The sequence below is a fragment of the Otolemur garnettii genome, unplaced genomic scaffold (genome assembly GCF_000181295.1).
Source record: "Otolemur garnettii isolate 467f Iridium unplaced genomic scaffold, OtoGar3 scaffold00088, whole genome shotgun sequence".
Classification (NCBI taxonomy): Eukaryota; Metazoa; Chordata; class Mammalia; order Primates; family Galagidae; genus Otolemur; species Otolemur garnettii.
Window position 1 is genome coordinate 798917 of NW_003852483.1, and position 26385 is coordinate 825301.

Genomic DNA, 26385 nt, shown 5'->3' on the forward strand with positions numbered 1-26385 from the left:
TTAAGCTGGTACAGAAACAAGCAGCCATTTAGAGAAATTAGGCCTCAGAGTTCTCTGTCAGCTGTCATGGGAAGGGACGGGATCTCACCTTCCCCGCTGTACTGGGTGGGAGTGAGATGTCTCCCCCTTCCCAGGCCCATGGCTGGCCCGCCAGGGGCTGCAGATGTGGGAAGAGAGAAGGTCCGTGAAAGGCCCCAATTCAGCTGCCGGAGCAACCTCCCTCCCCCAACAGCTAAATATCCACTTGGCCCCTGACAGCCGGCTTTTGTTGGGGGCCCTGGGGCTGTCAGAGGTAGGCAGTACTGGAGGGAGCTGGGCTCGTACATTTCAGGTTTAATATGTTTACTGGAATCAAAGCAAAAGTTAAATCATGAAACAGTTGTTCCATTTTCAAGTTGTTGGATTTTACTTCCATAGTAGAGTTAACCCTGCCCTTTAAGGAATATAGAGCCAGAGGCTTCTATTTACTCAACTCCAAGTTAGAAATAATGAGAATAAAAAAAATTACAAACTGTTACCGCTACTGCCAATTAGGCACTGGCAGCTCACCTTGAATGCTATATGGGTTTCTTGCTGCAATTAAACCCTGAGCACAGTGTTTTAATGAGAGCATCCCCCTAATGTTCTCAAGGCTCTTTACTGTGGACACACTTCTGACCCAGTTCCCAGACTAATTTACTCATCTTTGTAGGATTTTAAACTCTGCTCTTTTCCACTTAATCACTTTTTCCCCTTAACTATTGCCGTCCCAGCATCACAGGTGTTTTTGATTTGATAGTTGCTGGCCTAAGTAGTCATTCTGGAACATATGACTGATATTTCCAGTTGCACGTGGTCAGTGGATGCCCTGAATTTCCACGTAGCCCATCGTGTTGAAAAATTATACTTGTTCTTCCAGAGTCTCTTGGTCTGCAGCATGGTCACACTCCTGAGCTGGGCTCCTTTGCCATGCCACAACTCTGTTCTCTCTCACATCTTGATAATTATACCTTTTCATGAAGACAACCAAATGCAGAGGAATGCCAGGCTTTGGTGAATAAAATGCCCTCACTAATTAAAAGGAGACTGCTTTGAAGTTGTCTGGCTATTCTAAGGAGGGCATCTAGTTACATCACAATAAGCCTAGTGACTCAGATCCACAGGTGAGGAGATTAAATGGAAAAGTCTGAATAACAAAATGTGTTCAAAAGAAACACAGATCAAAACTAGAACAGCACCATGGACTCAACCAAAGGCATAGGTTGAACTTCATTAATAAATTCTTGCTTAATGTGTTTCTGCTACTAATAAGAGAGGGGGTATTGTGACACTATAGGAAATGCCTGGGAATCTGAGGAGACCCACTTTCTTTTTTTGGAGACAGAATCTCACTTGGTCAGACTTGGTAGAGTGCCATAACATCACAGCTCACAGCAACCTCAAACTCTTAGGCTCAAGCCATTCTGTTGCCTCAGCCTCCCCAGTAGCTGGGACTATAGGTGCCTGCCACAATGCCCAGCTATTTTTTAGAGACGAGGTCTGGCTCTTGCTCAGGCTGGTTTCGAACCTGTGAGCTCAGGCAGTCCACCTGCCTTGGTCTCCCAGAGTGCTAGGATTACAGGCATGAGCCACCTGGCCTGGCTGAGACCCACTTTCTATGTTGCAAATACATCTTATCTTATTGATGCCATATCTGAACCCACTTTCTACATTGCAAATACACCCTATCTTATTGATGCCGTAAATTGAGATGTCTTGACAGAGGTCCGTATTGAGAGAAGGAGTGTGGAAGACTTGTGTTTGACAGCTGGGCTACTTCTTATTCTTAGAATCTGTTTAGCTATTGCAGGTGTGGGTGTGAAACTCTGAGCACTAACAAGTGTCATCAGCATTGGCAGTGCATTCTTTCCTGTTAGTCATTTGGCAAATGCCCACTGGGTCAGTCCCAGATATGCAGGACATTCCTACAGTACTTGCAAGACTGTGCGGTAAGTTTCCAAGTAGGGGCTGGTGCCACCAGGCCAGTGGCACTTAATGTAGGAGCCAACTAAAAACCCAGCATTCCCCAAAGCGTCTAAATCTGTAAGTCTCCTCTGATATGCTGCAAGAATCACTGAATAATATACATTAAAGGCAACAAGTATGTGCCATACTCTGGTCATGTGGGTAGCGTTCATGCTTGGCTTTGGGCCCCTTTCCAGTAATAGCACCAGTAAGAAAGCCGGGTGTTGGGGACATCTCATACGGCTCTTCTTTTTTTTTTTTTTTTTTTTTTTTTTTGAGACAGAGCCTCAAGCTGTCCCCCTGGGCAGAGTGCCATGGCATTACAGCTCACAGCAACCTCCAACTCCTGGGCTCAAGCAAAACTCCCGCCGACCACGCCCAAGTAGCTGGGACCACAGGCGCCCGCCACAACGCCCGGCTATTTTTTGGTTGCAGCCATCATCGTTGTTTGGCGGGTCCGGGCTGGGGATTCGAACCCGACAGCTTAGGTGTACGTGGCTGGCGCCTTAGCCGGTTGAGCTATAGGCGCCGAGCCTCATACGGCTCTTCTTTACCTGTGCACCTTGGTTTTAAAGTATTAAACAATATTGTGGAATGTGTAATTGCTTTTCAGTAAACTTTTAACTTCAGAATGGTTTCAGGTTTACTGAAAAGTAGCACATGGAGCCCCCATAACCCCACACCCAGTGTCCCCACTGGTGTGGTGCATCTGTCACACACTACTGGCGCGTTATTCCTGACCGGAGTCCCACTATTCATATTTCCCTAGTTTTTACCTAAGATCCTTACCCGTTCAAGTATCCCATCCAGGACACTATGTTACATTTAGTCTTTGCTTCTAGACGGCAATGTGTATTTTTGTCATAGATGAAACTATGTTTAATGTAACATCATTCCATTATAACCAGCACTTAAATCTTTCTTTCATATTAAATGTTTTTCTCTTTTTAAGCATGAAAATAACTAAGGAGCTTTGTAAATCACGACTTCCCTACTGATGCCTCCAGAGAGTTCGGTCTTCAGGAACTTTACCTCACTCTGCGTTGTCACTGGGAGAAATTGTACATGTGTCCAGTGGAGAACAGCTAGGGCAGCTGTGCCAGTCACACGCATGACATTCTTAATGGACATATGGGGCACAGTTACTAGGATTTTACCAAAATGAAGGATATGCGAGTTGCCTAGAGTAGGGGTCTAGAGGAGTCGGGACAGCCGAGTTTCCTCTTGAGCTCTGTTTGCCAGCTTAGGGCCACCATAACAGATGTCACACTGAGAACTCACAGGTGCATCTACACGCTGAAGGCTACAGGGGCTTTCTGTAGCCCCCCTCTCCCTGTCACCCCACTCAACTTATCTGTATCACCCCAGTGAATTGTATCCAGTCAACTCACAAGGACATGGGTCGGGTACAAGGGTCTCCTCACCAGGTGGAAACCAAACAGGTTTTTGTTGCAAACCATGACCCAGGACAAGCACCTCAGAGATGTTCCTGGGCGCACAGACTGCAATCAGGCAGCAGCTGAGTGGGGGTGGCAGGCATCTTGAGGCAGGGCGTGGTGCCACAGAGTAGTTCACTCAGTGTTACCTGTAGATGCACCGGTGAGTTCCCAGTGTGACATCTGTTATAGTGGCCCTAAACTGGCAGCACTGAAATTCTCCGTGACCCTCTGTGTCTTGGCCATCGTCTCCTGGCTTCAGGTAGCAGCAGCAGCAGCTGTGTGGTCACGTGTCACCCCATGCACACCTGTTGCTCCTGCATGTTTGGGTCGTTCTCTCTGTCGTCCCTCAGTCACTTCCCAGGGCACTTGTGTGTTCTCCTTGTCCTGTTCTCCTGGAGCCCTTGGTCTGGGCAGAGGTCTGACCAGTGCTAACACAGTCATTCCATGTCCTGGTTTGTTAATTATGTAGGAACAGCAGGCTCTGGTCTAGTGTTCTTCTGTGACAGGGCAACATTTTCAAAAATCTAATCATAAAATGGATGCTTGTTTGAGAGGCTACACATTGTATGTCTCCATTTATATAAAGTGTCCAGAATAAGTAAATCCACACAGACAGAAAGCAGGCTTGCAGTTACTGGGGCTGGGAAGGTGGTGTGGGGGAGGCTGACTGCTAACGGGAACAAGGTTTTTTTTGGAGGGTGATGAAATGTTCTGGAATTTCATGGTGGTGATGGTTGCACAACCTTGAGGATATACGAAAAACCGCTAAATTGTATGCTTTAAAATGGTGAATTTTATGGTGTGTGAATTATATCTCACACACCATAAAAGAAATTGATCCTTGTTCACTGGAGAGGCATTTTAAAATGAAATGCAACAAGAAATTTTAATTTCCTATAATCCCAGATAGTGAGTGTAACTTTTTGATGTGTGTGTGGGTGGCAGTTTTTGTTGTTGTTTCTTGTTTTATTTGATGGTGGTGGGGCTTATGCTTAGCCCTTTTTAGGGCCAGAAGAGCTGGGAAGTGCTGAAGCCATCAGGCCCTGTTCTCACTCACCCCTGCCCTGGAGTTCACATACTTCCTTACCACGTTCTTCTGTTTATTATTTGTAGGAGGCCACAGCACCTTGAGCCTAAACTTTATATAGTGTAGGAAGATGGCATTTTAAAACTTCAAAATAGAAGTGGTATTCCTATTTCTCAGTTGGCAAACAATAACTGAGCCTGATTTTGTTGAAGCTTAAGTGTTGATTCTAAGGATTTCAGCAATAGGACTTTTGAACTTACCTTATCCGACGTGTAGAGGAAGTGGAATTTTCACGTGTGAAATCGACTCTGCTTTGGAATGAAAAGCTGGCTGGGAAGAGCTCGAAATCTTTTCCACAGAGGAATTGGGCTAGTGAAGCTTATTTTTCTTTGGGGTATATATTTATTTGACTGTTTCACACCATTTGTCAATTTCTGAGTGGTTAATAACTTTGATGTCTGTTTTCAATGTGTGTACGTAGTGCAAGTATATTTGATTTCATGTGGTCTTTCTGCATTTAAACAGTGCTGAGTGACAGTATGTGTAGCATGCCAATTTAAAATTTCAAACCCAAACTGAGGTCTTCCTTAGCAAAACTCCATTGTCTGCCTTTTATGGCTTACTCCTGCCTGTGTTCTGTCATGTTAGTGCCGGGTTTTAATGATGGAACCACTGGCCCCTCCCCGGGGAGCAGCACCTCCTGTCCCCAAACTGTCCACGTGTGTCGGAGAAGATGAAAATGCAATCACTAGCCCAGGTCAGGGTGTTATGCGTGCCCCCAGAGGGCAGTACAGTTTGTGGGGAGATTAAATAAAGACATGACCTCTGCATGGCTGGTCAGGGATGCCTTATGCCTTGCCAGGATGCGTGTGGACCGGAAATGAAAAGCCTTGGTACCCCTCATATCCTTTCCATTTGTGAGACAGAGGCTTGGCTGCTGCCCACTAGTCTGGGGCAGGGAGAGAAATGAATTGCTTAAGAGAGTCTCCAATTCTGAATTTATTACCTAATTACCAGGGGCCCTCTGCTGAGTTTGGCTGTGCGAGTTTTGCCACCCAGGGCTTTAATTTCTTCCTTTCTCTCTCTTGCTCTTTCTGTCTGTCTCTCTCCCTCCATCCCTGAATGGAATCCAGGGCTTCATTCTGTTGTTTTCTTCACCTGCTTATGCTGCAGGGCATTTGCATTGGGGTAGGTGTTGAGAATCAGCTTTACCCTTACCTCAGATCTGATACTACAAAAGCCCTCTTGAAGCTCCCATAATGTCTTAGCCCTTTCTATTTTCTACAAACAGGGGGCAGTTTTGCTAGAATATCATTGTCTTTGCATGAGAAGAAAATTAAAGGCTCCTGAAATGCAAACTTGTTAAATGTGCATCCTGGTTTCTTTTTCCTAGGTGAAGTAGAGGTTCCGGACCCAAATGATCCTTTGGGACAACTGGATGGGCAGGAGAGCCCGCTCCCAACTCTGAAAGGTAAGCTGGGGTGCAGGTGCTCTTTGAGTGTGTTAAGAATGTCACATGGAAAGCTCCACGTGTAGCTGTCCTTTTACTCAATGTTAGGGCTGAATTGATGGGGGTGTGTGGGGTGGGGTCTCCTGGCCCAGTGCTGCCCCCCGATGGTGTACATGCTGGACCGCCACCTTGATTCCTGTGTTTCCTGACTCAGGAGTGCTGGCAGGTGGGTGAGGAGAAGATGGGTGGGCAGATGGCAGTGTGGCAAGGAAAGAAGGGCCAGAGGACTGGAGGGCAGTCTTAGCAAGTAGACTCTTTTTGACCACTGAGCAGCCTGCTGCCAAGTGACTATCTTTTGAGTGTATCTTTCTGGATGTAATAGTCATGTCTGTGTCTCAGGTGGGCAGGAGGCTCTCCTCCTCACCATTATCTGGGGAGCAGTCATTCTGCTGTGTTGCTTTCCCCGAGGTCTGCAGTCAGTGCTTACTCGGCACTCTTGGTAGGCACCCTGGGTTTGTGGGTGAGAGGACAGGTTTCCTTAGGGGCAGACCCATTATTAGAGGAGATGATCCCCTCTGTGATTCATACACGGTCACCTTGTGTTCATAGATTGCGTCAGTGAGCTCAGGCTTCCGTAAGAAAACATCGCAGACCAGGTGGCTGAAACAACAGACACTTCTTTTCTCCGTTCTGGAGGTTCGATGTTGGAGATGGAGGTGCAGGTGTGGGTGGGCTCTGGGAGGGCTCTGCCAGGCTCACGGACAGCTGCCTTCTCAGTGCATCTTCACATGGTGGAGAGAGTTCTGATTCTTCTTTATAGGGGCTCTCATCCCATTGTGGGGCCCACTCTCATGACCCCATCTAACCCTAATTCCCTTCCAAAAGCCCCACCTGCAAATGCTATCACAGTGGGGATTAGGGTTTCAATATATGGATATATGGGGCGGGGGAGGAATACAAACATTCAGTCCACCACAAGCAACTATTGGAAAGGCCTCTTTATTTCCGTCCAACCTATAGAACAGCTCAAAGAACCACAGTAGTTTCCTAACCACTCCCTATCCCCTGCACTGCACACTGAGGAGTCCTTGTGTTTTCCCAGAGGTGTGTTCACCTTCAGACATCCAGGGCTACAGTTTCCTGGGGATCAGAGGGTCTTTAGAATGTCCCTTTGTGTAATGAGGGGCTTCTGTGCAGCACACAGGCCGCTGGGCCCCTTCTCATTTCACTGTGGTGGTGCAGGCATCTGTCTGTGTAGAGGTTGGGACCAGGCAGATCTTTCTGCCACGTAGGGCAGGAGTAGGTTGGTGCCCAGAATTTGGAGCCTGCTTTGAAGAGATTTTGCCCTCCCTAGGATGTTAAATGCAGTAAACACACATGACTGTCTTGTAGCCCTTGCACATAACCCTGGCCCTTCTAGCAGGGTCAGATATCTGTGGCCTAGGTCAATATCTGTGGACCTGGCAGACCCCAGATGTGCATGAGAGCCACCTCATACCAGGACAGTGATGTTCTGGCAGTCCCTGAGGGGCCACTGTCCTGTCCTCCAGGTGAGACTCAGCTATGTTCACAGCACCTGCAGGCAGAAAGACCAGCTCTGTGAGCTTGTTTAGTGTTCTGGGCCGCAGGACTACATTTCCTTGGAAGGATAGTTTTTTTGTTTTGGGGATTTTTTTCTGAGATACAGTCTTCCTCTGTTGCCCTAGGCTAGAGTGTTGTGTCATCAGCCTAGCTCACAGCAATCTCCAACTCTTGTGCTCAAGCTATCCTCCTGCATTACTCAGCCTCCCAAGTAGCTGGGACTCTAGGCACCCTCCTGTATTTTTAGAGACAGGGTCTCACTCTTGCTCAGGCTTGTCTCCAAACTCTTAAGCTCAAGCAGTCCTCCTACTTTGGCCTCCCAGAGCGCTAAGAGCCACCTTGACTGGCCAGAAAGATAGTTTTTGATGGTTAAGAGTCTCAACTCATTTCTCCAAAGCTTGACTTAACCCACAGAATGGTTGGGCCACAGATATCGGTCCACTCCAGCAGCCAGTTCTGCACACAATTCTGGGGCATGCATGTGGGTGGAGAGTGCTCTGCCTCATGGGGTGTGCAGGTCTGGGAGAGTCAGCATCTTGAGGGGAACTCTCATGTCACTATAACATTTTGAGGTGTGGTGAGTAGCCCTAAGGAAGAGGTCAGGTTTAGGGAGGGCAACTAGAAGAGAAGGGAGCATCTTGATGAGGGGCAGATGGCTGTGCTTTGATCCAAACCCTGGATGTGGGGCACATGGGGATGGGAGGGAAGTGTGTGCAGGGCCCTGGCTCAGAGGGGATCTGCCCCTGGAGGCCGTGGGGCAGTGGAGTGAGTCTGAGTCAGCATCTCAATATGGCAGCTGTGTGTGTTGGAAATTTAAGTCAATTAGAATAAACACAATCAAGGACTTAGCTCCTCCGGGGTACTGGCTACATTTCGGTGTGGGGAGAGTCTCCACAATGGGTGGCACAGGTCTGCAGTGTTCCAGCCCCACAGAAAGTCCCCTTGGGTGGCCTTGGGCTACATCACACACAGCTCTTTAGGTCCCAGGAAAAATGGATATTGTGTTTTAAGTTGCGAAGGCCTGGGAGGTGGTGCAAGGCAGATGGGCAGATGGAGACAGCAGGAGGAGGGAAACAGGCCAATAGAATTATGATATTTCCCCGGGGGAAATGTATTGCGACCCTTTGTTTCAGGTTGGGATGGGGGCTGGCAGAGGCTCCTGTAGCAGAGACCCCAGGCGGCTGGGGCCGGGTGGGAGCCGTTCTTCATGTGGAGCTCACAAACCACCCCAAGTCCCTTTGCACTTAGGACAATGTGCTTCCTCAGTGAGGTAAAGAAGTGACCATCCACTAAATGTTTCTTTTTTGAGACAGAGTCTCAAGCTATTGCCCTGGGTAGAGTGCTGTGGCATCACAGCTCACAGCAATCAGCAATCTCAAACTCTTAGGTTTAAGCGATTCTCTTGCCTCAGCCTCCCAGGTAGCTGGCACTACAGATGCCTGCCACAGCACCTGGCTGTTTCTTGGTTGCAGCAGTCATTGTTGTTTGGTAGGCCCAGGTTGGATTTGAACCCGCCAGCTCTGGTGTATGTGGCTGGCACCCTAGCTGCTTGAGCTACAGGCACCAAGCCATCTACTTGCAAGCTTGGAATAGGATGCTTTCAATGTGCTTTTCCACTTGGGATTTGGTGTCTCCTGACTTTTTTTGTTGCTGTTGTTAACCCACAAGTGATTGGTGTGTTCCATGTGTTCTCGGTGCTCCATCCTGCCCTTGGGGCCTGGCTCTAGGTGTGGTGCTGGTCTGCCCAGTCTCCAGATGAGAGGGATGAAAGGGCTTGCCTAGCTCTCTGCAAGCACCCAGAAGCAGTAGCTGCTGATGCCATTTGTTAACATCACAATTATGATTCTTGGAGGATCCGTCAACACCCTAGGGGGACAGATTCCAAACTGAGCCCCCCATTCCTAGTCTCAGGATGGCTGCTAGGCCCTTGACTTTCCCTTGCCACCTAATTTTCTGGTTCAGTATTGTGGGTTACAGCTCGTTCACAAACGGGCCTTACTCAACCTTTCCTTCCTCCTCCTGTCATTGAGGGAGGGAGTTGGCCTGGCGATACCACGCTCATCATTCCTGCACTTTGGTGCTCAGAGAGCTTCTGAAAAGGTCACTGCTGTTTGGCCACTGTCGGCTTAAGTTAGATATACAAGTAATAGCCGACTGTACTATATTAGCTGTTTTTTTACTCCAGTCACTATGATGATCACACATCTGTAAATTCACTGGTGCTGAAACTGGCCTGCAGTGATGTGACAGCTTTACTTTGGCCTCAGCTAAACAGATTCTGAAAGTTAGCTGGAAAAAATGTTTTTGTTCAGATGCACCATGCCAGTATGTAGCATATGGCGTATATTTGGTAGCTGGTATTGAGAGAGAAAGAGAGAGCGAAAGAGAGAGAGAGAGAAGGAGAGGTAGAAAGAGAGATCCAAAAGCAAAAGGCCCATGTGGAAGAGAAAATGAACCTAAAAATGTTGTGATTTTCAGATGAAAAGTTTGCCTCCAATTTTGATATATCAAATTACTGCCATAGTTAGAACTAACGGCAACATTTCAGAGCGGTTACAGCACCAGGTTCACGTTGCAGTGGATGTTAACAGGAGCTTTGTATCCCTTGATACAAACATACACATCCCAGTAAACACACATGCATATATGACACGTATATTTAATAATTACTACTGTCATATTACTTACAAAATCTTATATTGACCCAGAAACCATTTGCGCTTTTGTTCCAAAGCTGAGTTTTAAATGTGTAAAATCAGCGCTTTCAGATGTAGGTGGGAAATGGTAATTTCTGAGAGCCGGGTGCGGTGGTGTGGGCTTGCAGTCTGTTGGCCTCCTGAGCTCTGGCTCTGCCAAGATGGACCCGGTGAGCTGTGAGTCTTAGGAGAAGAGCTGCTCGTCGTCCTTGGTGTAGCTGGGAGGGGGTTCCTGACTCTGTGAGGAGATGTTGCAATTAACAGATGATCTCAAGTGGGTTCTAAATAGCAGGGTGGTGAAACCAGTGCCTGCTCTGCTGGGCTGTCGCCTGCCATTTGTGACATGCGGGCTGTGGTGCTGAACCCGTGTTTCCTTGGAAAGAGAAAGCAAAGCAGTCGGTGGACTTCACCGTGTTGACATGGAGCCCAGGCCTGTTACTCTCTGTTTACAGAGAGTCAATTTCCCAATTCATGTAGGTCTTAAGGGTTGATGAGCAAATACATTGCATGTGTTTCTGGTTTGCTCTGTAACTCTTGGCATGCCTGTGCACGCATGCGTGTGTGTGCATGTGTGCACGTGTGTTGGTTTCTTAAGTAGAGTTAGGGTCTCTAGGCCTAGTCAAATAGAAAATGAAAATAGGATCTAATTGTGTTTCTAGTGTTAAGACTGTGAATTCTGTGATTCAGGACTTGAATGTAAGGGGCTCAGTGAATGTCCCTGAGAAGTTTCTTCTGGCCAGTGATGGAGACCATTCAGGGCCCAACCTTTAAATCTATACGTGGAGGTTGGTGGGCGTGGCTTGCTCCAGAAGGCATGTTGTTGTTCCCTTTGAGTGTGTGTGTGTGGGGGTAGTCTTTAGAGCAGGGTGTGTTCTAAGTGCTCAGACCAGAGTATAAGAGGGTCCTGCTCACCTTAGGAGAGTCTGGGGTGAGCCTCAGTGCTGACTCACAGCAGTCGACCTGGGTAGGGAACACCTAGGAATGTTTCCCTCCTGCCAAGGGGATGCATCCTGTCCCTAGAACTCTTTTCATTTTGTTAACATATAGAATAAACATGGGTGGGGGTTTACCAGATACCCACAGAGGGGACTTGAGCAGGGAGCATGGTGCATCCTAGACTACCACTCAGGTGCACCCTGCTGAGGACTATCCTATTATTCCTTAATAATCTCCCTGCAAAGAGGGAACGGGCAGAGTTTAGACACAGAAATTACGAAAAATAATGTGAAGAGTACGGTGCTGTAGTAATGCCTACGGACATCTAGTGGGGGTTATCCAGACGGGCAGGGGAGGTTTCTCAGAGGATGTGCCCTTGGACCAAGCCTTCATTTATTCAGCAAGTATTTATTGAAGCCCACCCATTGCATGCTGGACCCTCGGAGTCCCTTGGTGCAGTCTTTGCCTCCCTTCAGCTCACCAAGTGTCCCCCATAAGTAGGCACAGGCAAGTGAGTAAACTACAGGATGACCTCAGATTGCAGAAGTTCTGGGGCGAGGTGGAGCCAGGATGGGAGTGAGCAGTGGGGCCTGAGGCAGGTGGGGTGGTTGGAAAGGCTGGACCCCGGTGTGTGAGGACATCAGGGCAGCCACTGGCAAAGGCCTCATGACTCAGGCTGCTCTAGGCAGGAGGGGACATGACAGAGGAAGGCCAGGCAGGGCTGTGGAACCCCCGGGAGCATCAAGCAGCACCTGCTCATTGCTTTTGGGAGCAGCAAGCCTGTGATGCCCCGCGGGTCTCAGACTGCCATATTTGTTTATTGCATAGCTAAGGGCAGTAATGGGGGCCAGTGTCCCATATCTACTGTGTGCTTAGGGACCCTCCAGGGAAGCTCCAAAGGTGTCAGCCTTCTGAAGGAGTGTGGGGGAGGGGAGGCAGGATGGTCTCCAAGTCTATCCTGGTATATCTCAGCCTGGGGTGTTAGCCAGGCTGGCCTCAGCCAGGACTTGTGATGGAGCTGTCAGAACTTTCTGGTGGCACCCTGCTCCCGGAGAGACCCTCCTCTCATATGTGGGTTGATGCACAACAGAGAGCCCCTGTCTGGGAAGCCATTGCCTTTGAACAGAGAGGCCGTCTTGGAACCTTGGGCTAGTGGGTCCAGGGGAGCCTCTCAGGAACCCCAGCTCATTTTCAGGAAATGATGAGAACACCAGGAGCTTGGTGGGGGTCTGTAGGCCAGGGGGCATCGTGGCTTGTGCTGAGTCAGTGTCCTTGTTCACATCCATCCTTGTCTGGGGATTGCCAGGGGTACATTTTGTGTCAGGGAAAAGAGCAGAAGTCCTTGGGTAATGAGGGAAGAGAGCAGCCTTCCTGCTGGGGCACTCAGCTGGCCCAGCACCAGGACCAGAAAGAAGGGAGGCCTGACAGAAGGGTCATTCTCAAGGTCCAGGTGAGCAGCTGTATAGCCCCAGCCAGGTCTGTCTGTCCCCAGGATACCCACAGCCCCAAGCAAACCTTTCCCTAAAACGTTTTCTGGTGTCCTCTGAACAGAACAAACAAGGTTTCCCAATTCTGAGCCCTGCACCACTCCTGAGAGTCAAAAGCCATGTATGGAGCTCTCTGGGTCCACATGGACCACCCACCCTATTGTGGCTGTGGATCTGCCATGCCTGTTGGGCTATCTGGGTCTGCACAGACTAGACAGGGTTGGGGAAAACTCCAGCCCACAAATGGGAGATGGCAGAACTCTCACAGTCAGTTGTTTAGAGCAGAGTTTGGGCTAGGCACTGAAACTGCCTCAAGGCACACAGGGGCCCAGAGTCCCTGTCATCAGTGAACCTGGTTTCTACCTTGGAGTCTTCCGTCTGTTTCTCCTTCTTCCCTCAGGCCCTCTGTTAGCCCCTCTCTTTCTCCCAGGACAGCGTGTGACAGCCTGTACTTTGGGGGGTGGAATCATTATGACAGGCTGCCATTGCTCTCTCTACTGACCGGTATTGTCCCTCCTACTGTAGTTGACCATGACAGCAGTCATTCCTCCTTAGCTCACCGGGTTTGAGGATGTACTGCAGTGGCCTGTTCAGGTGTCTGTGTCTGTTTCAGGGGCGTGTGTGCGTGTGCACATGCCCATGTTCTGGCCCCTTGTACAGGTGTGGACGTGGGCCTTACTTTGTCAGCCTGTCTGTTTCCTTCCACAGCTTTCTTCCTTTCTTCATCAATCCTGCTAGCCCTCTGCAGCAGTGTTTCATTGGGCTGCCATGACAGAGTCTCCAGTCTGGGTACCTTAAAACACCAAAAATGTATTATCTCACAGTGCTGGAGTGTGGAAGGCTAAGGTCAAGGTGTGGGCAGGGACAGTTCCTCTGAAGGCTCTGAGGACAGCCTGACCCATGCCTCTGTCTGCCTCTCATCCCTCCAGACTCTGCCCCCTCCTTCCTGTGGGCACCTTTCCTCTGTGTGTGTCTCGGTTTCCCTGTTCTTATAAGGACGCCAGTCATCAGACCAGAGCCCACCCTCAGTAACCAAATGTGCCTGCTCTTGACTTGATTGCAACAGCAGTGATCCTATTTCCAAATAAGGTCACATTCCAGTTCTGGAGTGAGGACTTTAACAGGTCTGCGTGGGGGGCACAGTGCGCCCCACGACACCCTGTCTCTCAGAGATGCAAACACTCACGTGCCATCGTTGTCCCTCTGCTGCCCTTACTCTCTCTGATTGTGTCCTTGCCTGTGTCCCCTGTGTTCTACAGCTGATTCTGTGCAGGCCACGAGATAGCCCGGCAGGAGAGCCTGAGCCGAGTGGCCACTGTTCACTGATTTATTGACCTGCAAATATTTTCCTTTGAGAAGAGTGGCTTTACATCCTTCCTACAGCTCTTAGGATCTCTTTTCCACCTGGCCTTCTAACAAACTTCTCTGTCACTGTGCATGCTGCCTGGGTCCATGCTGACCAGAGCCTCCGGCAGACGTGGCTGGCTTCTCTCGCCTGTTAAATGTGTCTAGAGAGGTTGGGGGCAGCTCTAAAGGAATGTTTTTGTGAGCTAGAGGGGGAGCTTAGAAAATGCTTAGTACAAACCCCACATTTTGTACATGAGGGAAATGAAGCCAAGAGAGGTTAAATGGCTGGCTATAAATTAAACACCAAGGGAGAAGGGTATATTGTGCTTAATCTCCAGGGAGCTTTCTTTCCAGCTTTCCTAGTTGACCTCTAGAGAATTGATAATGGTGAAAATAGCGGACCAAACTAATTTGGCAGGCCTCCCACATAAATTGCATACAAGTACGCCATAAAATATTAGTAAGAGATGTGAATGCATATATGAACTTCTAAGAGAGATGGAAAAATGCCAGGAGCAAGAATAGAAAGGGAAAAGGACTAAATGTCAGCCTGGGCTGCTGTAGCAGAGGCCAGCTGAGGTGCTTGCAGTGTGGCCTGGGAGAGCAGCCCACTTCCCTGGGCCTCAGGAAACGTTTCTCTGAGGCATAGAGTTGGATTCTGAAGGTGTCATGCATTTATGACATGGGCTCACCAGCAGTGGAGAGATGCATCTGCGTGGCTGTGTCACTGGGCTTCAGCATAGAGATAGCACCAAGAAGCTGTGGGCCCCATGCAACCGGGCAGCTGCAGTGACAGGGAGCCCTCCAGGGCATAAATGCCACCTGGCAGAGAATATGCAGGAGTAGAAAAATCCGGACTAAGATTAAACAAAATAAGTACGTTAAAGTTACTGATTGCACTTGGAATTGGGTCTGTTAAGTGTCCTTTAGTTAGGAGGAATAAGGGGTGAGGATAAAAATCAAGTTTGGCTTTAGGAAAATAAATTTATGTTTCTTGTATCCTCAATTCAGGTCTATGGAATAGGTGTATCCTCCCTGTTATAGTAACTACTCTTCCTGCTGGGCCCCATTTCATCAAGAGCCTTGGGTTTCAACACTAGCCAGGTGGGAACCAGTGGAGTGCACAGAACTGAGGTTCTGTAAACAAGCCTCCCCAGAAAGCTAGGAGGCCCGTGAGCTGTGTCCTGGGAAGCAGGATGGACACATTTCTACTTGTCCATCTAGGGAAGCCTCAGCCCTGGCTCCCAGGTGGGAAACACAGAAGGCTTTTCCATGAGAAGTAAAACTTGGGCCTGTACCTCTGGAAACCAGGTTTACATTACCAGACCATTGTGGGAAATCCCAAGCCAGAAAGTTAATGTGAAACTTGGCACTGACTGTCAAAGGCGCCCAGACCTCCTTACAATGCAGGTGGCAACGTGTCATCAGAGAGGTAGGTGCAGGGTGACTATGAGCTGGTGAACAGTGAGGCCAGAACATTAAAGATAAGAGGATATGCAAATAGCACAGAAGAAGGGGCAGTGGTCGAAGTGAAAGGGAACCACATGGACCTTCTAGGAATGAAAATACAGTCCATGAATCTTGGTGGGCAGGTTACAGAGCAGATGGCACGTGACAAAAGATAGAAAAGGATGGGGAACATAAAAAATAAGCCAAGGACACCCAGGAATCATGTGTATGAGGAAGATCAGCACATCTACAAGATTTCAAAGGAAAAATAAAGGGAAGAGAGAGAGAAAATATTTAACAAAATATTGATAGAGAAGTTTGCAGAATTGATGGAAAGCATGAACCTTTGGATTGGAGGAAAGGCACGGAGACCTGAGGGGGAATAGGTTCAAAGCAAATTTACATTTAGTGATAGATCTTTGGAATGGCAAGGCAATGGAAAACTGTTAAAAATAGCCTAAGAAGGGGGAAATTCAGATAACCTACAAAGGAACAAGACTGCAGACTTCAGCAGTCACTACCAGAGCCAGAAGACAGTAGTGTCTAGAATTCTTCTTTTTTTTTTTAAACTTTATTTTATTATTATTATTATTTTGCAGTTTTGGCCAAAGCTGGGTTTGAAACCGTCACCTCCAGCATATGGGGCCAGTGCCCTACTCTTTTGAGCCACAGGTGCCACCCTAGTGTCTAGAATTCTATACCCAGCTAAATATTATTCAGGGCTGAAAGTCACAGATATTTTTTAGACAGGACTAAAAGTGTTACAACCTCAATCCTTTACCTACAGAGTGAGTGAGATTCAGGATGAGTTTCACTGAACCTAGGAGGGAGTGGATGTAAGAAGTGCTGGTGAGGGAAGAAGTTCGTAAATCAGCTGGCAGATCTGAATGAATCTACTAGTAAAAAGTCAACAAGAGTAAATGGCCACTGGAGACTTAAAAGTAGAATGTACCTAAGTTCTAAGAGGGAAGCAAAATCTCTGTGTGTGTGTGTGAGAGAGAGAGAGAATGATTATAGCACACAGCATTTAAAGGTTCTCTTATTTGGGAGGTTTTGTCAACTTAGGTGTGCCTATGAAAAGGTAGTGAAGCTAGCCACCTAACTTTCAAGTAAGCAAAGGAGAAAAATGAAAAATAAAAAAAAATCCGGTAGAAAATAGGGAAGGAGAAGTAAAAGGCAAAATGAAAGCATTAAAAATAAAACCTGTTAAGGGCCGGCTGCGGTGGCTGACACCTGTAATCCCAGTACTCTGGGAGGCTGAGGAGGGTGGATTGCCTGAGCTCAGGAGTTTGAGACCAGCCTGAGCAAGAGCGAGACCTCATCTCTAAACATATCTGGATGTTGTGGCAGGCACCTGTAGTCCCAGCTATTCGGGAGGCTAAGGCAAGAGGATCACTCGAGCCTAGGAATTTTGAGGTTACTGTGAACTATGATGCCATCACACTCTACTGAGGGTGACAAAGTGAGACTCTGTCTCAAAAATAAATCCAGTTAAAAAAACTCATAGATTAATAACTGGACTCATAAATTGACATGTAAAATTATGTGCAACTTAACAAGATTTATGCCTAACACAATCATTAAAATGATAAAGATGTTAAAAATGTAAGACTAGGGTTATGTTAACCAAAAGTTCTCTGAGATAGCTATAATAATGTTAGACAAAACTGTCTTTCAGACAAAAGCAGTACATAGTGATATAAGGACCAAATAAAGTAACAAACCCGAGTTGGAATACACTCAGCTCTATAATTTCCAATATAAAAACACAACTTGACAGAATTGCTAATAGCTATTTGACAGGTGTAGATTTAATGAATACACATCTCATTGAAACTAGTAGATATGCACATTAAAAACGTTTGCCACAAAATAGACAAGCTTATCTGATGGGCATGTATAAACTTTGTAATGAGAAGCTGGAGAAAACACCTTTTTTACCAAGCAAATCTGGGCCATCTACAGGAATTGACTGTGCTAGGCTGCAGATCTCAGGGGCATCAAGGAATTGTCATCACGTAGACCGTGTTCTGTGACATCAGCGTGAAAAGCACACTTGTCATAACTAATAGCTAGGAGGAAAAACATCATAAGATAAATTTCAGTGTACTGGATGGCTAAAGAAGGAGTCGAAGGGAAATGTTACATTTAATGTATATGTTAGGAAAGGAAAATGATAGAAAACAAATTAACTATAGAAGTTAGAAAAAGAGCAGAACAGAGAGAGGAACAGACAGCTACGGAAGGGGGGAGGGGAATGGCTAAGAAACATTCCCTCTAAATGGTGCTGACACCCATGAGGAATTCTTAAGATGCCAACAAAACAATGGCGCAGGCCTGTTTCATGTCCGCTGCACTGGCAAACATTTTAAAACTCTAAAACACCAAATGTTGGCACAGTTGTGGGCAAGTACCTTAACTCAAACACTGTTAGTGTAGTTCAAACTGTTTCAGGCACTTTGGAGACTTGAATAGATTAAAGATTTCAAGGCCCTGTGACTTACAACTTCTGCATCCAGGTAGACGCTTTTGAGTTATTCTATACGTGCAGGACAAGACGTGTGTGCAGGTGTTCATTGAACACTAGCTAAAATGTGGAACTAACTTAACTGTTCCTCAGTTGGGAGATGGATAAAGACTTTGTGGTTTGAAAAGTGGACTGTCACACGGTAATTAAAAGAATGGACCACATCAACATAGATGACTTTGACTTTGAATGAAAAAAATCAATCACCAAAGATGTTCATTATTTTAGGGAAAATTTCTGAAAATGTAAAAATAATACAAATATGCATGGGAATAGTTCTCCAGAGAGGAAGGAATAAGGCCAGGGTAGGCTTTAGTCGCATTCTAGAATGGCGTATGTTTTAATGGTGTCCTAAGTCAAATATGACAAAATGATAACGTCGAAATCTTGGTGTTTTGTGCATGGATATCTGTATTATTAACATCTGTATTTTTCTATATGTTTCAACATTTCAGCATTTAAAAATTACAAATCAAAATCAGTATTGAACAAATTAATTGGGCAAAAGGAGATAGGGGAGGTTTGAATTTTGAAAGCAGAAAGACTATATTATTATTGGCAGAAGACACCTGTGATGAAAATCCAAGACAATCAATTCAGAAACTGTTATGACTAATAAGTTAGCTCAGTAAAGCGGCAAAATAAAAGGAAAATATATATGGTGGACAGAGTGACAGAATAACACCCTCTCCCCCAAATTGTCCATCTTCTAATCCTGGAACACATTCCTTAATCCATGAATATGTTACCCAGCATGGCACAGGGGCTTTGCAGAGGTGACTGAATTGAGGATTTTGAGATGGGAAGGTGATCCTGGATTATCCAGGTGGTTCCTGTGTAACCACAGAGGTCCTCAGGAAATGGAGGGCAGAGGGCTACATTCAGTGGTAGGACATATGACAGTGGGGAACAGGTTGGGGTAATGTAAGTCAGCGTCCTCTGCCAAGGAGTAAGAGTGGCCCCTAGAAATTGGGATCAGCAAGGGACAGAGTGTCAGCCAAGAGCCTCCAGAAGGAAGGCAGCGCTGCCCACACACTGATTTTAGGATTTCTGACCCCACAACTATAAGATAATAAAATTGTGTTGTTTTACATCACTAAAGTTTGTGGTGATTTGTTAGCGAAGCCATAGGGCAGGGGTCCTCAAATTTTTTAAACGGGGGCCAGTTCACTGTCCCTCAGACCGTTGGAGAGCCAGACTGTGGGCCCCGGGACAAGTTGACAGGCAGCAGTGGCAAAAACACCCAGCGGGCCAGATAAATGTCCTAGGCGGGCTGCGTGTGGCCTGTGGGCCATAGTTTGAGGATGCCTGCCATAGGGAATTAGGATGGCACATACAGGCAGAAGATTGCTGTCTAGTAGTTTTTGTGAACCTTAAACCATTCATACAGAAATAATAGAAATAAAACCAATTTACAATGGTAAGGAAAATAAGAGAATAGCTAAAAATGTACCTAAAAATAAACATGAAGATTTATATAAAGAAAATTGTAAAGCTTTTCCAAGGAGTTAAGAAGGTCTAATTTGGATGCATAGACCATGCTGTATCAGCTGCGTCAGAGGACAGTTTTTAATACAAATCATCTACAAACGCAGGTCTTTCTCCTTCAAAGCACTATTCTTTATTTATTTGTTTGTTTATTTTTATGGAGACAGAGTCTCACTCTGTTGCTTGGGCTAGAGTGCTGCGGCATTAGCCTAGCTCATAGCAATCTCAAACTCCTGGGCTCGAGCAGTCCGGTAGCTGGGACTACAGACATGTACCACCACACCCATATAATTTTTATTTTTTGTAGAGATGGGGTCTACAAAAAAGAGTGACTCTTGGGGTAACTCTTGCTCAGGCTGGTCTTGATCTCCTGGCCTCAAACAGTCCTCCCACCTCTGCCTCCCAGAGTGCTAGGATTATAGGCATGAGCCACCAAACCTGGCCACAGTACTATTTTTTTAAATGATGACTTTAAAGTCTAGAAGGTAAAACATCATGAAATTAAGAAAAGCCCTAAAAAGTAATAGATGTTATTCTTGATGTCGAATGACTCGATGACTTCAGTCATCTTAATTTAACAAATATGGTATAATCTTAGTAACAGGCCGGTAGATGAGTAGGAATGAAACCTTGTTTTTGATGGACAGCCAGGGAATGCCTTCTGCGGAGGGGATATTTTTGGCAGACTTGACCCTTGAGAGATAACAGAGAACACTGAGGGAGTGTGCCTGGCCAGCTTGGTATCTTTTAGGGGACAGCAAGGATGGCCCTCCAGTGGGGAAGAATGGGGAAGGATAGAGAAGATTCAAGAAGGCCAATACCATGGTTATAAATTAGTCATTCTCCATTATCTGCCTTCCTGATTTCTTCCTGAAGGCTCAGTTTTACTCACCTACCAGGGAGAGAGCTAGGAATTTAGCAACTACTGTCCAACCTGTGGTCTGGTCCTGCTGAGCTTCAGTGCTGTGTGAAGGTGGCTGAGTCTAGGCGGGGGCAGGACATGGAGTTGCCCAGGAGATTCTGTCCTGGTCTGTGCTCTGCTGGGCAGGCCTGGACAGGCCTTTGCCCCAGTACCTTCCCAGTATACCTGCTGGCCATTGAGGAGTACCTTTTCCCTTTCATCTGAGCCTAATTTGGCCAGAACGCAGAGAAATGATGTGTTGGGATCAGCAGCTGTTTCACACAGCCAAATCTGAATAGATCTTGTGTTCCTCAGAGGGGATCCGGCGGCATATAGGAGCTTCAGGAATGCAGGGTCCTCATGTTGTGCTGCGTGGCTGAGTTAGTGAAGACCGTATGTACAGAAATTCATCCTGCTTGATTCAGCCTCACTTTTAAAGGGGTTGTTCCTTGCATTTGTTACCTTGTAGCTTTGTGTCATCCCTAAGAATGGCTTTCTGTAGCTTAACCCAGCACATTGAGAAGGGGTTGACGGGGGCCTGGCAGCGTTGTGAATAGTAGTTGTCGGTGGTGATCTGTGTGATCGATCAGTGACTGCTCTGCACTCCGGGAGCTGCCCACTGTCCCCGCGAGTGAAGCCCAGCTTCCCACCTGGAAGTCCACACTGGGCTTCTTCCTCCCAGGCCACCTCCAACTGCCCAGCGTCTGGGGACCAGCAGCCATCTTACAATCCTCACACCCCTGAGGCCATGAGAAATCCTATAATTTTCCAATTACAGTGGTAGCAACAGATACACACTGTCTTTCAACTTCATTTAAAAAGAAAGGAGCCAGCCAACCAAAAAATAAGCCAAAAGATTCAGAACATGCATCTAACTATTTTCAGTCACCTTCGGATTGCTCTCCTGTTGTAGCTTCATCTGATGTAAGTTCAAATCCTGGTGGTTGTCATGTCTGACATTAGTTTTCCTCACGTGTAATGGCGTTTTAGTTTGCATGTCTGTCTGAGAGAGTGGTCCTCCAGCCAAACCACATCACACACCTGTGTGCCCACACACGCACACACATGGGCACACAGCTCCTCCTTTTTGGTACTATCTTTCGTTCCCTGTGCCACCCCGTATACCAGGGCAGTGTTTTCAGCTCCTTTCTAGAGAGCAGTACTTGCTGCTAAGGACCCTCTCTCACTTGGGCACCCAGGACTGGTCCTGCCTGCTCCTGGCCTGGGTGCAGTAGGACAGAGCATTCAGCTGCCCTCAGCACTGGAACTTCTGTTCTGTTTATAGGCTAGTGGCTGGCTCGACTTTGGGATGTCCATGCCTTGTCATATATTTTCTTTTCAAATTTTACTCCCTGTGGCTTTATTTATTTATTTGAGACGGTGTCACTTGTTGCCCTCAGTAGAGTACCATGGCATCGTAGCTCACAGTGACCTCAAACTCTTGGGCTCAAGTGATCCTCTTGCCTTAGCCTCTCAAGTATCTGGAACTACAGGTGCCTGTCATAGCATCCAGCTAATTTTAGAGATGAGGTCTCGTGTTTGCGTAGGCTGGTCTCGAACTTCCGAGCTCAAGAGATCCACCTGCCTTGGCCTCCCAGAGTGCTAGGATTGCACATGTGAGCCACTGCACCTGGCCTCCCTGTGGCTTTGTGCTTAATGGTGGTACAGGAGGAGGGGAAGAGAGGGAGACTTCCTGAGCATGATTTTACATCAACCTGACCAATCCTGATTAGATTTAGTGTTTGCAACATACAAGTGATCCTCATTATTTCCATATCTAATATTTGCAAGTTCACCTAGTGGCTACAGTCTTTTCATAACCCCTCAAATCAATATTCCTGGACCTTTATGGTCTTTTAGAGGTGTGTCCAAGGCAGTAAAAAATTGAGTCACTCAAGGTGCAGTGTTCCCAGCTGAAGCTGAGTGAGGCAGTGCTCTGCTTCTTGGTTTTAGGTCTCATACATGTGTCCTTTTCTTATTCTGTTCGGTCCTACATTTCTCATGTATCTGTTCTTTTTGGTGGTGATTTTGCTATTTAAAATGGTCCTAAGCATAATGTGGAAATGCTGTCTGGTGTCCTGAGGGCCAGAGGACAGTGATGTGCCTTACGGAGAAAACTCTTGTGTTGGAGAAGCTTCCTTCAATCAGGTGCGAGGTGTAAGGTGGTGGGCCATGAGCTCAGCATGAATGAATCCACAATACACGTGAAATGCAGTGTCTTTGAGTAGAAACACGTGAAACAAATTATCGACTAGTTGATGAAAATGTTTGGCCAGAGGCTCCTAGGAACCTGAGCCTGCGTTTCCCATAGGAGTGGTGGTTTCCTACACACCAATTCAGTGTTCACTGCAACATTCTAGAACATAATTACCACAAATAACAAGAACTGACTGTCCAAAACTGAAGCCTTCTCTCAGGAATTCATGATGGAGCCTCCAGCAGCCCTTCCTTCCACCCACACTAACGTTCGCTCTTTTGTGGCCTCTCTCCTTGGCAGGTTACTTTCTAAATTTTCTGGAGCCTGTAAACAATATCACCATTGTCCAAGGCCAGACAGCAATTCTGCATTGCAAGGTGGCGGGAAACCCTCCTCCCAACGTGCGGTGGCTGAAGAACGACGCCCCGGTGGTGCAGGAGCCTCGGCGCATCATCATCCGAAAGACCGAATATGGCTCTCGGCTAAGGATCCAAGACCTGGACACGACAGACACGGGCTACTACCAGTGCGTGGCCACCAACGGAGTGAAGACCATCACTGCCACCGGAGTCCTGTTCGTGCGGCTGGGTGAGTTGGGATGGCCCAGGCTCGGGGGTTAGACTTCCACAGCCACCAAGCCAGAGGTCAGTTTGCCCCTTGAAACTGAACACACGTGAGTGAACACAAGAGGAAATCCATAAAGCATTCACGAGGTGCCCAAGGTCCCAGCTTAACCTGCCCCCCAGTTCACTATGAGTAAACTGATATGGATGAAATGATCTGTAAACCCAGAGCACACAGAATATATTCCCAGACCAGACTCAGCTGAGGCTGTGGGAGGGAAGGCCCTGTTCCAGGAGCCTGGGGGTGGGGAGTGGGGTCGGGGGTGGGGGTGGGGGGAAGGGCCCTGTTCCAGGAGCCTGGGGCTGTGAGCTGCGTGTCTATCTCCCTGGATGGGGAGGGAGCAGAGCACTAAGACCACTCTCAGCTTTGTGGTCCTCACACATGGAGAGGAAAAGGTGCGTCCCCTCTTTCCAACTGTGGGACAATCCCAGCCCTGTCCCCTGTGCTCACATCATTCTATCACAAGTAGAAGAACAGGATTTTTGTTTAAGGATGAGAAGAGAGAAAGCACGGCAGAAACTTGAAAATATCAACAGAAGTGTCTGTAGCAACACCACCCTCCTCCCCCTCCCCTGGTTTTCAGCATCACTTGGCCTGTGGTCATGGGCAGGCACAGAGCCAGCTTGTGGACGTCTGGCCACCAGCAAGCCCACAGCTTCAGCCAGTGGCTTGACTTGAAAAAAGCTATATTTCAAATCACGAAATATTAATAACTTGTCTTTTTGTTTCTTTCTTTTTTTTAGGTCCAACACACAGCCCAAATCATAACTTTCAGTAAGTATCTGTTTTCCCCAAACCATTTTCTGATGTTCTGAGGGTTTCCATTATGTGAGAATTCAGGTTTTAAATCCTGCCAACTCGTGTCTTTGCTAGCAGTTGGCTGGGCTTCACATAAGGATGGCAGCGTGCTTGTTTTGCGTTGGGGAACATTTACATTTTCCATGTTTAGTGTAAAGAGAAAATGTCATAAAAGCAATTGTTGATTTCTCTCAGTGATGATGATCTTACACAGGGGAACTGAAAGGCGTGTCGACCCGACTGCTGGGTACTTCCCGCCCACCATCAGAGGACCCATTTCTCCTAAACTTCCATAACAGGGTTTCAAACTTGTTCATTTTTGCCACCCTGAAGAATGGAGAAATGAATAAATGATCGGCTTTCCTTCCCACTTCCCCTGTTACTAGTGAGGCTGAGCAGGTTGGCGTGTGTTTGTGGCACTCAGGTTTCCCCGGGTTAATTGCTGCTTTGCAGCCTGTGCTCATTTTCCTTTTACATTGTTTATTTTTTGATGATTTTTAATAATTATTCTTGGTCCTATGAAAATGAAAATTTTTCTGTTATTTTTTGATGATTATGGGGTTTTCATTACAGAAGGCCCAAATTTCCTTGAACATTTCTGATATTTTGATCGGAATTACTGAAGTTTTAGTAATGTGGTGAGAATTAAGATGTAAATTGTATATTCCTGTCAAGGACCACTTTCTTTGTGTTTTAAGGTATTTTTTTCTGTAACATTTTATCATGCAAAATTTCAAACATACAAAAAAGGAGAAGGGATTTTACAGCAAACATCCATGTACCCACCGGCTAGATGCTAACACACCTCACTGTGCTTAGTTTCACCACTGATCTTTCTACCCATCTGTGAGTCCATCACTATCTGTTTGCTATTCTTGTTTCTTCTTTTTGAGTTAACGTTTTAAAAAGCAAGTGCAGCTCTATTATTGTTAGTCAAAACTGAATTCCAGGCAAAAAGCATGAAAGGAACTGTAAAAGAAACACAATGAAAAAGCTACAGCTTCATATCTATAGGTATTTAAGGACATGCACCCAAAACATAAAAAATAGAAGACTCATAAAAATGGGCTGATACAGAATGAGTGTGGAGGACGTCAACAAATTTTCAGATGTTTGTTACCCATGTGGACAAAAAATACATATTGATGCTCTCAATAACACACTTAATGTACTTGACCTTGTGTAAGAATCAAGAAATAGTGGGCACACTTATTTTTTTGTAAACAACAGGACATAGTCACAAAAATTGACCACATCTCACTGGCTACATCTGCTTTTTTTTTTTGCAGTTTTTGGTCGAGGCTAGGTTTGAACCTGCCACCTCTGGCATATGGGGCCAGTGCCCTACTCCTTTGAGCCACAGGCGCTGCCCTACATCTGCTTTTTAAAGATTTACCTTTGTTGGGGTCCTTGTTGACCATTCCTGCCTCACTTAATCTTAACTTTTCTGTTCTGTTTTGTGGAAATAGTAAAATTAGGTATTTTTTGGAGACTGATGAGGAGGGTTTTCCAATCTGGAAGTCCATGTAATACATGTAGATAAAGTTTATTTTAACTAATACACAGTATTTCATCCTGTGAGTCAGGCCACTTTCGGCAGGCACTGCCTGCTGAGGGAAGGTCAATTCTCTCTGCTGAGACAGACAGTCTTGACAGCACATGTCTGTCCATGTCTTCTTGTCCCACATCCCCTCCTTGCAAGATTCCTCCAAGGACAGAGGTTAGGGAATAGAATTGCAGGTGTACACCTCCTGCCTCTACTAGCAATGGCCAGATTGCCCTCTATGGTGGCTGAGGACCTCATGGTCTCACCAGCAACATATGAGGTATCATTTCTCTGTGTTTTCTAGCATGTGGTATTATCAGAACTTAAAATGTTGCCAATAATTATTTACCAATAATAATTTATAGTAACTTCAAATTAGATTTCACCAGTAAATAGTGAGGTTGGTTTAGTTGACCAGCACGTTCATGTACAGCCTCTTCACCTATGGATTGAATTGAGCTCTCCCCAGTTCAGGTGGAAGCCCTAACCCAGTGTGAGTGTATTGGGGATAGAGTCATCTTTAAGGAGGCGATTAAGGATAAATGAGGTCATGAGGGTGGAACCCTGATGCAGCGGAACTGGCATCTTTATAAAAGAGGAGGAAACACCAGAGATCTCTTTCTCCACGATGTGAGGACTCCGTGAAAAGGTGGCAGGAAGAGAGCAACCCCAGCCTCCAGCTTGAAGTTGTTTTTTTTTTTAGTTGAAGTTATTCCTCCTTCTACCTGAAATTTTGTATCCTTTGGCCAACGTCTCCCCAGACGTCCCATCCCCAAGCCTCTGGTAACGGCCCTTGTGCTTCTAGCAGTTGACTTTTCACACTGACGTTCTGTAACTCTGTCATCACCGTTGCCGATTATCTTTCTGCGGCCATGAGTTTCTTTTTCCCCATTGACGATGATTGTGTTT

General features: G+C 46.6%; 1 protein-coding gene across 2 annotated transcripts in view; it reads left to right on the top strand.

Moving 5' to 3' along the window:
* Positions 1–26385, top strand: part of ROR2 (receptor tyrosine kinase like orphan receptor 2) — a 198995-nt gene that overhangs the window by 150318 nt on the left and 22292 nt on the right. For both annotated transcript variants that reach the window (XM_012808353.1, XM_023516253.1), the window contains exons 2-4: positions 5843–5920; positions 22809–23096; positions 23876–23906. In XM_012808353.1, the coding sequence (XP_012663807.1) occupies positions 5843–5920; positions 22809–23096; positions 23876–23906 (397 nt within the window). The remainder of the gene's footprint in view (positions 1–5842; positions 5921–22808; positions 23097–23875; positions 23907–26385) is intronic.